Source organism: Lissotriton vulgaris, unplaced genomic scaffold (assembly GCF_964263255.1).
Source record: "Lissotriton vulgaris unplaced genomic scaffold, aLisVul1.2 SCAFFOLD_628, whole genome shotgun sequence".
Classification (NCBI taxonomy): domain Eukaryota; kingdom Metazoa; phylum Chordata; class Amphibia; order Caudata; family Salamandridae; genus Lissotriton; species Lissotriton vulgaris.
The window spans coordinates 591,555-606,356 of NW_028249533.1; the positions used below are offsets into that span (position 1 = coordinate 591,555).

Consider the following 14,802-nt stretch of genomic DNA (forward strand, 5'->3'; position numbering starts at 1 on the left):
CTATGAGAGTACACCCCACAGTATACTCAGTGCTTTACAGCTTCCATCGTACCCTCTCTGAAGGCACCGCTATCAGAGTTAACTCCGCAGTATACTCAGTGCTTTACAGCTTCCATCGTACCCTTTCTGAAGGCACCGCTATCAGAGTACACCCCGCAGTATACTCAGTGCTTTACAGCTTCCATCTTGTACCCTTTCTGAAGGCACCGCTATCAGAGTACACCCCGCAGTACACTCAGTGCTTTACAGCTTCCATCGTACCCTTTCTGAAGGCACCGCTATCAGAGTTCACTCCGCAGTATACTCTGTGCTTTACAGCTTCCATCGTACCCTTTCTGAAGGCACCGCTATCAGAGTACACCCTCTGAGTACACTCAGCGCTTTACATCTCCATCCTGTACCCTTTCTGAAGGCACCGCTATCAGAGTACACCCCGCAGTACACTCAGTGCTTTACAGCTTCCATCGTACCCTTTCTGAAGGCACCGCTATCAGAGTTAACTCCGCAGTATACTCAGTGCTTTACAGCTTCCATCTTGTACCCTTTCTGAAGGCACCGCTATCAGAGTTAACTCCGCAGTATACTCAGTGCTTTACAGCTTCCATCGTACCCTTTCTGAAGGCACCGCTATCAGAGTTAACTCCGCAGTATACTCAGTGCTTTACAGCTTCCATCCTGTACCCTCTCTGAAGGCACCGCTATCAGAGTTAACTCCGCAGTATACTCAGTGCTTTACAGCTTCCACATTGTCCTGGAGCTCCTCACATCCCACTGGAACCTGGTCCAGGAAGGCACAGGGTGTTTCAGTTCAGCAGCCAACCAGAATAGTTGAAACATGGAGTCTAATTTTCATTGGCTGAACTAGTAACTTTTACAATTTGGGTGCAGATTTAAGATTTGTTCATGCATTGGGGTTGGAGACTGAGTAGTGAAATAGTGCATTCAATGACCCTGATAAGCTGAGCATTGACAAGGAAAACCTGCTCCACCCACCTCAGAGTAAAGGATGAAGGCCTCCAAGCATGGATGTGTCCCTACCCCTACTTCAAGTGGCAGATGTTATACAACCACCTACCCGCGTATTAATCAGGAGGTGACGGTACCTCCCACTCACAGTATCAAACTGAATCCACTCACCTGATGTTTTCTTGTAGACAAACCAAACCACAGCAGCGATCAGTCCAACACCAACCAGGGCTGCAATGACGCCTCCGATAATGACCCCCATTGGAGGAGATTTCTCTTCTGTGGGACAGAGACAGACAGGAGCAGAGTTACAGGGCTGAAATCACTTCAAAGATATGAATTATGATGCAGTAACACTAACACCTGCCAGGTATGAATATCTCTGTGAGTAAAGGGTCAGAGAGAGGTGTACTCTAAGCTGGGAACAGAGGTCTGATCATAGTACAGCCCAAGGTATACTCACTGCTCGGTAACCCTCCACACTCACTCCTATCACACCACAGTCTACGGTATACTCACTGCTCGGTAACCCTCCGCACTCACTCCTATCACACCACAGTCTACGGTATACTCACTGCTCTGTAACCCTCCGCACTCACTCCTATCACACCACAGCACATGGTATACTCACTGCTCTGTAACCCTCCGCACCCACTCCTATCACACCACAGCACATGGTATACTCACTGCTCTGTAACCCTCCGCACTCACTCCTATCACACCACAGAACATGGTATGCTCACTGCTCTGTAACCCTCCGCACTCACTCCTATCACACCACAGCACATGGTATACTCACTGCTCTGTAACCCTCCGCACTCACTCCTATCACACCACAGCACATGGTATACTCACTGCTCTGTAACCCTTCACGCTCACTCCTCTCACACCACAGCACATGGTATACTCACTGCTCTGTAACCCTCCGCACTCACTCCTATCACACCACAGCACATGGTATACTCACTGCTCTGTAACCCTTCACGCTCACTCCTCTCACACCACAGCACATGGTATACTCACTGCTCTGTAACCCTCCACACTCACTCCTATCACACCACAGCACAAGGTATACTCACTGCTCTGTAACCCTCTGCACTCACTCCTATCACACCACAGCCCAAGGTATACTCAGTGCTCTGTAACCCTCCTCACTCACTAGTATCACACCACAGCACACGGTATACTCACTGCTCTGCAACCCTCCGCACTCACTCCTATCACACCACAGCACACGGTATACTCACTGCTCTGTAACCCTCCGCACTCACTCCTATCACACCACAGCCCAAGGTATACTCAGTGTTCTGTAACCCTCGTCACTCACTTGTATCACACCACAGCACATGGTATACTCACTGCTCTGTAACCCTCCGCACTCACTCCTATCACACCACAGCACATGGTATACTCACTGCTCTGTAACCCTCCGCACTCACTCCTATCACACCACAGCACACGGTATACTCCCTGCTCTGTAACCCTCCGCACTCACTCCTATCACACCACAGCACACGGTATACTCACTGCTCTGTAACCCTCTGCACTCACTCCTATCACACCACAGTCTAAGGTATACTCAGTGCTCTGTAACCCTTCTCACTCACTAGTATCACACCACAGCACACGGTATACTCACTGCTCTGCAACCCTCCGCACTCACTCCTATCACACCACAGCACACGGTATACTCACTGCTCTGTAACCCGCCGCACTCACTCCTATCACACCACAGCACACGGTATACTCACTGCTCTGTAACCCTTCGCACTCACTCCTATCACACCACAGCCCAAGGTATACTCAGTGTTCTGTAACCCTCGTCACTCACTTGTATCACACCACAGCACATGGTATACTCACTGCTCTGTAACCCTCCGCACTCACTCCTATCACACCACAGCACATGGTATACTCACTGCTCTGAAACCCTCCGCACTCACTCCTATCATACCACAGCACACGGTATACTCACTGCTCTGTAACCCTCCGCACTCACTCCTATCACACCACAGCACATGGTATACTCACTGCTCTGTAACCCTCCCCACTCTCTCCTATCACACCACAGCACATGGTATACTCACTGCTCTGTAACCCTACGCGCTCACTCCTATCACACCACAGCACATGGTATACTCACTGCTCTGTAACCCTCCGCACTCACTCCTATCACACAACAGTCCACGGTATACTCACTGCTCTGTAACCCTCCGCGCTCACTCCTATCACACCACAGCACATGGTATACTGCTCTGTAACCCTCCGCACTCACTCCTATCACATCACAGCCCAAGGTATATTCAGTGCTCTGTAACCCTCCTCACTCACTCGTATCACACCACAGCACACAGTATACTCACTGCTCTGTAACGCTCCTCACTCACTCGCATCGCATCACACCACAGCACACGGTATACTCACTGCTCTGTAACCCTCCGCACTCATTCCTATCACACAGCAGCACGTGGTATACTCACTGCTCTGTAACCCTCCACACTCACTCCCATCACACCACAGCCCAAGGTATACTTAGTGCTCTGTAACCCTCCGCACTCACTCCTATCACACCACAGCACACGGTATACTCACTGCTCTGTAACCCTCCGCACTCACTCCTATCACACCACAGCCCATGGTATACTCACTGCTCTGTAACCCTCCCCACTCACTCCTATCACACCATAGCCCATGGTATACTCACTGCTCTGTAACCCTCCGCACTCACTCCTATGACACCACAGTCCACGGTATACTCATTGCTCTGTAACCCTCCGCACTCACTCCTATCACACCACAGCCCATGGTATACTCACTGCTCTGTAACCCTCCCCACTCACTCCTATCACACCATAGCCCATGGTATACTCACTGCTCTGTAACCCTCCACACTCACTCCCATCACACCACAGCCCAAGGTATACTTAGTGCTCTGTAACCCTCCGCACTCACTCCTATCACACCACAGCACACGGTATACTCACTGCTCTGTAACCCTCCGCACTCACTCCTATGACACCACAGTCCACGGTATACTCATTGCTCTGTAACCCTCCGCACTCACTCCTATGACACCACAGTCCACGGTATACTCATTGCTGTGTAACCCTCCGCACTCACTCCTATCACACCACAGCCCATGGTATACTCACTGCTCTGTAACCCTCCCCACTCACTCCTATCACACCATAGCCCATGGTATACTCACTGCTCTGTAACCCTCCGCACTCACTCCTATGACACCACAGTCCACGGTATACTCACTGCTCTGTAACCCTCTGCACTCACTCCTATCACACAGCAGCCCATGGTATACTCACTGCTCTGTAACTCTCCGCACTCACTCCTATCACACCACAGTCCACGGTATACTCACTGCTCTGTAACCCTCCGCACTCACTCCTATCACACCACAGCACATGGTATACTCACTGCTCTGTAACCCTCCCCACTCTCTCCTATCACACCACAGCACATGGTATACTCACTGCTCTGTAACCCTACGCACTCACTCCTATCACACCACAGCACATGGTATACTCACTGCTCTGTAACCCTCAGCACTAACTCCTATCACACCACAGCCCATGGTATACTCACTGCTCTGTAACCCGCCGCACCCACTCCTATCACACCACAGCACATGGTATACTCACTGCTCTGTAACCCTCCGCACTCACTCCTATCACACCACAGTCCACGGTATACTCACTGCTCTGTAACCCTCCGCGCTCACTCCTATCACACCACAGCACATGGTATACTCACTGCTCTGTAACCCTCCGCACTCACTCCTATCACATCACAGCCCAAGGTATACTCAGTGCTCTGTAACCCTCCTCACTCACTCGTATCACACCACAGCACACGGTATACTCACTGCTCTGTAACGCTCCTCACTCACTCGCATCACACCACAGCACACGGTATACTCACTGCTCTGTAACCCTCCGCACTCACTCCTATCACACAGCAGCACGTGGTATACTCACTGCTCTGTAACCCTCCACACTCACTCCCATCACACCACAGCCCAAGGTATACTTAGTGCTCTGTAACCCTCCGCACTCACTCCTATCACACCACAGCACACGGTATACTCACTGCTCTGTAACCCTCCGCACTGACTCCTATGACACCACAGTCCACGGTATACTCACTGCTCTGTAACCCTCCGCACTCACTCCTATCACACCACAGTCCACGGTATACTCACTGCTCTGTAACCCTCCGCACTCACTCCTATCACACAGCAGCACGTGGTATACTCACTGCTCTGTAACCCTCCCCACTCACTCCTATCACACCATAGCCCATGGTATACTCACTGCTCTGTAACCCTCCGCACTCACTCCTATCACACCACAGCCCATGGTATACTCACTGCTCTGTAACCCTCCGCACTCACTCCTATCACACAGCAGCCCATGGTATACTCACTGCTCTGTAACTCTCCGCACTCACTCCTATCACACAGCAGCCCATGGTATACTCACTGCTCTGTAACCCTCCGCACTCACTCCTATCACACCACAGCCCATGGTATACTCACTGCTCTGTAACCCTCCGCACTCACTCCTATCACACAGCAGCCCATGGTATACTCACTGCTCTGTAACTCTCCGCACTCACTCCTATCACACAGCAGCCCATGGTATACTCACTGCTCTGTAACCCTCCGCACTCACTCCTATCACACCACAGCCCATGGTATACTCACTGCTCTGTAACCCTCCGCACTCACTCCTATCACACAGCAGCCCATGGTATACTCACTGCTCTGTAACCCTCCGCACTCACTCCTATCACACAGCAGCCCATGGTATACTCACTGCTCTGTAACCCTCCACACTCACTCCTATCACACCACAGTCTACGGTATACTCACTGCTCTGTAACCCTCCCCACTCACTCCTATCACACCATAGCCCATGGTATACTCACTGCTCTGTAACCCTCCGCACTCACTCCTATGACACCACAGTCCACGGTATACTCACTGCTCTGTAACCCTCCGCACTCACTCCTATCACACAGCAGCACGTGGTATACTCACTGCTCTGTAACCCTCCCCACTCACTCCTATCACACCATAGCCCATGGTATACTCACTGCTCTGTAACCCTCCGCACTCACTCCTTTCACACCACAGTCCATGGTATACTCACTGCTCTGTAACCCTCCCCACTCACTCCTATCACACCATAGCCCATGGTATACTCACTGCTCTGTAACCCTCCGCACTCACTCCTTTCACACCACAGTCCATGGTATACTCACTGCTCTGTAACCCTCCTCATTCACTCCTATCACACCACAGTCCACGGTATACTCACTGCTCTGTAACCCTCCGCACTCACTCCTATCACACCATAGCCCATGGTATACTCACTGCTCTGTAACCCTCCGCACTCACTCGTATCACACCACAGTCCACGGTATACTCACTGCTCTGTAACCCTCCGCACTCACTCCTATCACACAGCAGCACGTGGTATACTCACTGCTCTGTAACCCTCACTCACTCACTCCTATCACACCATAGCCCATGGTATACTCACTGCTCTGTAACCCTCCCCACTCACTCCTATCACACCACAGTCCACGGTATACTCACTCCTTTGTAGTCTTCGAGGCGGCACTAGTGTCTCACCGCAGCACATGGTTTACTCCACACTTTATCCTCTCAGGGCGCTGCTATCAGCAGAGCCCACATTATACCCAGCAGTGCCCTGAGAGAGTCCACACAGACTATCACCCCCCAGCCCATGGTACACTCTGTGCTTTGTAGCTTTCCTCAGGACACTGTGAAACCACCACTGGTCACACTTTACTCACTGCACTGGCCACTTTCTACACTCTCACACCTAAGCCCCCACGCCCTCCTTCTGACTGGCTCCATCATGAATGGCTGCAGCCAGGGCAGCCAGGTAAGAGGTGGCTGGCATAAGGCTGGCTTCCTGTATCATCTGCTGTCTAGGGGTGAGGGCCCCGCCGACAACTGTAGCAGTCAACCTCCAGATAAACAGCGAGAAGGCCAAACTGACAACATCCCTGTAACAATTCTCCAGCGTGGGATTCTTCTCTATTCACAGCATTCTGTTATCTAGTGGTTGGGTCCAGATATTCCTGAGGGTTACAGAGCAGTGAGTATTCCGTGGACTTTCGACGGGGAGATGGGGGAGGGTGAAAGAGTTAAGGTGTGAATGTGAAGAGTTACAAGCCGCAAAAGGAAGGGAAACGGTTACCCTGTAAGCATCTGTTCGGAGTGAGTAGTGCTGTAGATTCACATGCTCCTCATACTCCTGCCATCTAGTTTTCAGCTTGGATGCTTGGAATTTGTTTTTTTTCGAAGGTTTAGAGTCACGAGATTTGCTGTGACTCCACCCTTCGTCCACAATGTGCACGGGCACCGGCTCCATCTTGGATTTAGGTTTTCAGACCGGGGATGAGATTGTGGACTTAGGGGCTGATTACGAGTTTCGCGGTCAGTAGATCGCCAACCTGGAGTGGCGACTCGGTGGCAGTGCGCTCCAGCAGTATGACTGGCAGATTCTGATTTTTGCAGTTGGACCGCTGCAACCGACGAGGATCTGTGATTCCCCAGCGGTGGCAGGGCGGTCAGAGGGCATAATATGCCGTCAAGTATACAAAGAGTTTCCTCACCGATACAGCTGTCATGGTGGTGAACCCGCCATGGAATCTGTGATGGTGAGAAAACTAAGGGGTCCTGCTGTGCCCCCCTGGTGCCTCAGGGCCATGGGGATGCATGCAGTGGGGCACATGGTGTGCCCCCTGTCTGCATGCATGCCCAGTTCCTGCAAGGCGTGGACTTGACAGTCCATACCGTGCAGAAGCTTGCATTGATGTTCCCACTGCAGCGCTTTTTTAATAGGCACCGCCGTAGAAATGCCAAAGGACCGCCCGCCAGACAAAGAGGTAACTTGTAATCTGGTGGGCGGCCGGCAGTGAGCTTTGGTGGTGTGATAGTAGGGCGGTGGCGCGCCACCCTGCTCCCACACTGCCAAACTCAGAATCTATAAAGGGTCTTCTTGTGATCCAACTTGCTGGTGAGTAGAGCATGAGTGACAGTTTTTCTAGTGTTGTTTGGGGGCCATTTGAATATTATGCTCAGCATCTTCAGGTTGTGGAAGCAGGATGCTGTGGTGACGCTGACTTGTGCCGGCATGTCCAGTTTGCTGATTATGCCAAGGTTGTTGGTGTGGGCGCTGGGTGTAGGTCCAAGTTCAGCCGGCCACCAGCTGGACTCCCATGGTGAGGTGTCCTTGTTGTAGATCAATACTTATGTCTTGTCTGTGTTGAGTTTGAAACAGTTGGCTTTCTTTCAGTTGGCAAATTCTGTCATGCAGGCGATGAATGTGTTGGGGATCTTATCTGAGAAGGAGAGTATGAGTTGCACCTCGTCAGCATAGAAGGGAATCTTGATATTGTGTGCGGATAACGCTGGCCACAAGGATCATAAATGCATCGAAGAGGGTGGGACTGAGCGATGAACCTTGAGGCACCCCACAGATGAGTTTGAAGGCTTACAATGTGTAAGGAGCCAGGCTGACAGCTTATGTTCTATCCGGAGAGGAAAGTTGTGTATTATATGGTGTGGTTGTGCGACTACACTGTGTAATACACTCACAATACCGTCTTGCGTCCAGTCAGGAGTGTTTGTCAAACTTTTGCTCAAACCTCGGTAGCTGTGGCTTCGAGCATTCAGACTTTAACAAATAAACCAGTGAAAAGCATTTAAACAGCACCAAAATAACTGAATTAGAAAGAGACATGGCTCTCAAGAAATCCAACATCATTTATAAAAATAGAGAGTATTTTTACGACTTTATAGACTACAAAATGAACAAAATCCACAGGAGCGTTCTGGAGATATAAATATTCGAAGAAACAGTAAACCAAAACTCCTCACTCGACCATTAACAAGCTTTGTCAAATTCAACAAATTTGATACTTCGAAACTTGTTCAAGCAAAACTTGCCTGAAGGTTGAATGCGGTCACTTCCAGTTACTTTGGGCGACAACTCCTGCAGGGAGCAGGGCAGTGGTACTGACAAAGTCCTGGGGAACAGCGACCTCAAAGAGGAAGCAGTCTCCAGTCCAGTTATTAATGGTAACCTGCCAGTCACAGCTATGGAATGTCCTGATTAAAGGGATACAGGATAGGGAGGCTTCTGGTTGGGGCTTCCTGGGGCTACTCCGCGGTCCAGGCCGGGCAAATTTAGCCTCAGGGACCGGCATACCTCGAAGTCCTCTTTGGTCCAGCAAAAGTCCAGTCGCCACTGGACTACTGGTCCCCGGTCATAATAAAACCATCAGTTTCCTTCTCCTGGTGATAATTTTCCTTTCGGGTGACCAAACTGAACTCCAACACCTCTCACGGCCCATCAGACTCAGATGCAGCTTTTGAGCATTGGGACTCGGTCTCCCAGGCGGCTCTGCAGTGGTGAGCATTGATCCGGTACTCTGGGCTACCAACATGCTTCTCCAGCTTTTGTGAACCTGTGCCGGAATAGGAAGTCAGCCAAGTGACTCTTGGAGTCTCTGCTTCTGTCTGGGGCTCAGGGGACAGCTGCTCCAGGAGCAGCCCCCCGCAGGCACAGTCCTCTCTTTGGTAGCCCAAGGTATAGCGGGTGCAGCCTGTCAGTACAGCCTCTCTCTGCCAGGTCCAAGGTCAGCAGAGCAGTCCTTCGATCAGTCGAAATCTGAGGTCTGGGTGCCAGGGGTGCCATATTTGTGCCCACAAAGTGGCCTCTGGGGAGGACACAGTCACTACCCAATGGGCTACCAGGTCCCTGCTGGTCTGATGACATCTTCCTGAGAAGTGTGGCATCTAGCTATCCCAGTGGGCTCTCGTCCTCCCACTCCCAAGATGGCAGAACCCTTCTCTCAGTGTGTGGCACTAGATAGCCTATCCTAGAGGTGTGGCTACGAAGGGCTACAAAGCCACATAACAACTGGTTTGAGCAGCGTTATACCACTCTGACCGTAATGCCCTCCTGTCTGCCTAAACAGAGGAGCAGCCCCTCTTTGTGTGCACTCGCCATTTGCCCTTCGAAGGAGGCTTCCCCTTTGAAGCTGCCATATGGGCTCACACCTTGTATAGCTCTTCCTGCCAGAAGGAAATACCCCCTCCATCCTCTTCCCCCCTCCACAGACCCTTTGAAGGCTTTCGTGGGAGTCGTTCACACTCCTCCCCAGGAGGACTGAAGGCTGTCAGGGGGACAGCCCTTTTGTGAGCAACCGTAAACAAGCACTGGAAACCTTGGCTACAAAGTGGAAACTTTATACGGTTGCACCTTGCCCACCAGTGACATTAAATTAGTTTTAACCAATATATTGGATTTAATGTACTGATTCTTTTGATACCTTGATGTACCAACTTGGTAGTCCCGCTCAGAAGTGAGGAGGGCTGAGATGTCAGCCTGTAACTGCGCTCACCAAAGGGGCTATCAGCCTTTCAGCAGTAGACACGGCAATGGACAAGGTGGGTTCTTACAGTTAGGACCTTAAAACCATGAAACTACAGGTCCAACCTTTTAACATAAGGCACCTGCCTTTAGGGCTCTGTAGGCCTGCTATAGGGGTGACTTACAAATATTAAAAGGAAGGCTTGGGGTTTAATAGCACAGTCAAGTCAGCAGTTTAAAACTGCTCTGTCAATCAGCAATGCAAGGCAAGGATGCTTGTTATACTTGTGGTGGCTCAACTGGTGCTGCAGAAACACTTCAACGTATGTGTCCCAGGTACTCCGGGCATCATATACTAGGGACTACAAGTAAGTTAAGGAATACCATTTGGGGGATTAGCCAATTATCCCTAACAAGGTCAGATCACAAGCACTGGTGCCTGATCAGCAGGGGTCAGTGCATTTCGGAGCCATTAGATCAGTACCTGGGGGTCCACGCGGGGCAAAATCTGTGGGTGAACCTTCAAAAAGTCTGTTTCCTCACATCTCCATTAGGAAGGAGCAGATACAGTGGAGAGCGGGTCCTTGGATTCCAATCTCCTGCAGGTGCCTGAGGAGGATGGGGTGTGAGACTGTGTCAAATACTGTAGTGAGGTCCAGGAGGATGAGGGCTGCCGTGTTGCAAGTCAGAAAGCAATTATGATGTTGATTACATTTCCTTTTTATCCCTTAGTGGGAATGCTGGTACTTGTAGTATTGTCTTTTAACCCTGAAGTAATTACTAGCTTCATATTATTATTAAATAAAAAGGAAGTTTGTATTTAAATGTAATTGTTATACGAGCTTAATATATGAGTTTTGTAAAGTTGAATGAATGAATGAATGAATGAATACGCATTTATATAGCGCATGGCTACCCGGGGGCATCCCAGCGCATATAGAAACCTAGCCATTCCTCACTCTTCAAGGATACAGGAAGGTCTTCAGCAGTTTCCTGAAGCTGAGATAGTTGGGTTCCAACCGAATGGTTTCGGGGAGCTGGTTCCAGAATTTTGCAGCATGTAGAGAAAAACGTCGGCCACCCATACGTACCCGTTTAATCCTAGGGACTATCAGAAATTTTTTATGGTTCGATCTAAGAGTCCGGGTGATCTGATGGAGTTGAAACATAGGCTGGATCAAGGCCGGTCCATTGTTCGAAATGGAATTATGAACAGTGCACATGGCCTTGAACCAGATCCTTTGCTGCACTGGCAACCAGTGCAACTGACGTATAGCTGATTTGGCCGAACTCCGCTTAGGAACATCCATTAACAGTCGAGCGGCACAGTTCTGAACAATCTGTAGGATTTTACTAGTTCCCTGAGGAGCACCCAGATAGACTGCATTCGCATAATCAAGACGCGATAAAATAAGTGATTGAACCAGCAGACGCCTGGCTTCAAAAGGAAGGAGACTCAGGATCTTCCTGATCAGTCTAATCAGGCCATAACAGGTGGCAGTAACCTTGCGAGATTGTACAAGGAAACTAAGATTGGAATCTAGCCAAACTCCCAAACTCTTAATTAGTTTTTTTGGGGATGGGGGCGGGCCAAGGCAACTAGGCCACCAAGGATCTAAATTATTAGGGGCTATGGGCCAGATGTAGGAGAGAAAATACCGGTCGGTAACGGCCGATTTCGGCCGTTACCGACCGGTATTTAGGAATTGGCATGTAGGGGCCATCATTTTACAGAATCGGTAAATTTACTGATTCGGTAAATTTACCGATTCTGTAAAATACTGAATCAGTAATTTTACCGATTCTGTAAATCCACATGTAGGTGACACTCCTAAGAGTGTCACAGGCCCTTAAGAATCGGTATTTTACCACCCAATCCAATTGGGTGGTAAAATACCGAATTCAGGTGTGCATGCACATCTGTGCATGCACACCTGTGCAATGTGACACACAGATATGTCCTTAGGGCAAGTCTGTGTGCCACATGGCACACAAGTCCGGAATTGGGGTGCTAGAGGGTGTCAAAGTGACACCCCCTGCACCCTTGCAGGATTCGGTATTTACCGATTCGGTAAATACCGAATCGGTATTGCACATTGATTCCTATGGGCTTCATGGCCCATAGGAATCAATGGACAATACCGATTCGGTATTTACTGAATCGGTAAATACCGAATCCTACCGATTCGGTAATTCTGAAATTCGAATTACCTACATCTCCCCCCTTCAAATTTACCGACTCTTAAATACCGAATCGGTAAAATTCGGTATTTAAGAGTCGGTAAATATGAATTACCTACATCTGGCCCTATATGTCCTAGCATCATGATGTCGGTTTTAGCTCCATTAAGTTTAAGAAAGGACACATCCATCCATTCAAGTACTTTGCTTAGACAAGGAGAAAGGTTATTGCCATAAGCGTCATGCCTGGAAAGGGAGACTGCCAGCTGGGTATCATCGGCGTAAGTGACCAACTGGACCCCCCAGGGAAGAACCACCTTAGCCAACGGCCTCATGTAGATGTTAAACATGGTAGGGCTTAATGAGGATCCCTGGGGTACGCCGTACTGCAGGGGATCTGTTTAGAAATTGCCTCATCTTCAAAGACAGCAAAAGTTCTGTCAGTGAGAAAGGACTGTAGGCATTTAAGGGCCATACCTGATACCCCCACGTCACTCAGTCTCTGAATCATAATAGAGTGATTTACCGTGTCGAAAGCTGCGCTGGGGTCTAACAGAATAATAGCAGCGCAGCTTCCGGAGTCCACGATTTTCCTGGCTTCTTCCACTACGGCAATAAGGGCAGTCTCCGTGCCCTGCTTGCGTCTAAAGCCCGTCTGGGTGGTATGTAGGGCCTTATTATTCTCCAGAAAAGTTGATAAGAAAGAATTAACATGCTTTTCGGCCAGTTTGCCTATACCTGGAAGCAGAGAGATGGGACGATAATTTGCCCAGTCCTCCGGGTCTAAATTTGGTTTCTTTAAGAGTGCCTTCACTCTTGCCTGTTTCCATGAAGGCGGGACCAACCCGGCTGCCACAGAGGAGTTAATTACATCCCGAATAACTGGGGAGATGGTCTGCGAATCCATCTTAAGGATGGTGGGGGGGGGCGGCATCAGCCGGGGAACCAGACTTAAGATTCCCCAGAAAACGCTGCAGAGTGGATAAATCGAGTGGAGCAAATTCCTCCAGTCCAGCATCCATGTCAGAGCCGAGGGGAGGTAATTTAGGTTCCACATGCTGAAACATCGAGTAGATGTTGGCAACTTTAGTAGCAAAAAAATTTGCTAACTCATCACAGCGTTTCTGTGCATTCAATGGCTCAATGAGAGGGCCCGGAGGGGTAACTAGCGATTTAAAATTTTTTAAAATGTCCCCCGGGGAATTGGAGGCAGAGGCTGTCTTATCCTGATAATAACTGGATTGTGCATTTTTTATTTTATTTTTATAAGTCCTCAATGCAGATCTATAATTGCCTTTACTGACCTCGGAGAAGTCCTTCCTCCATTTCCTTTCAAACTGCTTGCTTAAGCGATCCTAATTCAAGAGTATACCACGCTTTTTTATTAGTGCCAATGCGATGACAGAGTTCTGTATTAGGAAGGGTAAGGTCCAAAGTGGACTCCAGCCAGTTATTAAAAGAAGCATTCTCAATTATAGGGTTAGAGCAGATTGCCGGGGTGGAAGTATTAAGGTTCGTAACCTACTCTTCCACTGGAAGTTTGGACCAAATGCAACTCAGTTTTTTTGTTTTGATGACAGGGTGTGCCGGATCAGGAGGGGACCAAATAAAGGATAGAAGAACATGGTCTGACCAAGGGACGATAATGGAGTCCTTTAAACTGATATTCTCAAGATTAGTAAAAAAGTGATGGAGCAGATGACCCGCTCTGTGAGTAGGGCCAATAACAATTTGTTTTAGATGAAGCACATTTAGACCTTCCAGAAGGTCTTGAGAAGCAGGTGTATCAGGTTCATCGAGGTGAATATTAAAATCACCTAAAATAGAAAAATTAGGGGTAAGGCTGGCGCATTTTATAGCAATGTTAGGGAGATCATTGCAAAAATTAGCGTGTGCTCCCGGTGGACGATATATAAGAATCCCTGAAAGGGTACAGGCGGGAGAGAAACTAATAGCAAAAGAAACACTCTCACACACTGAAATGAGGCAGCTAGTTGACCTGCAGCTGTAAGTGTTTTTATAAATAATTGCAATCCCCCCACCCGACCACTATCCCGATCTTGTCTAAGAATAGCGTAATTTGGAGATAGCGCCTGAACAACATTGGGATCCGATGATGCATTTGTCCACATTTCAGTTAGAAAGAGGGCATCAGGGCATCTTTCTTCTAGAAGCAGGCATAATTCACTCGCATGCTTAGGAAGGGAGCGGCAGTTCAGAAGCG

General features: G+C 49.3%; 1 protein-coding gene across 2 annotated transcripts in view; it reads right to left on the minus strand.

Annotated features, from left to right (window-relative positions):
- Positions 1-14,802, minus strand: part of LOC147663552 (putative HLA class I histocompatibility antigen, alpha chain H) — a 366,189-nt gene that overhangs the window by 72,972 nt on the left and 278,415 nt on the right. Inside the window, exon 6 of one of the 2 annotated variants that reach the window (XM_086950368.1) lies at positions 1,104-1,245. In XM_086950368.1, coding sequence (XP_086806494.1) covers positions 1,104-1,245 — 142 coding nt within the window. The remainder of the gene's footprint in view (positions 1-1,103; positions 1,246-14,802) is intronic. The other variant, XM_086950369.1, reaches the window with a different exon arrangement.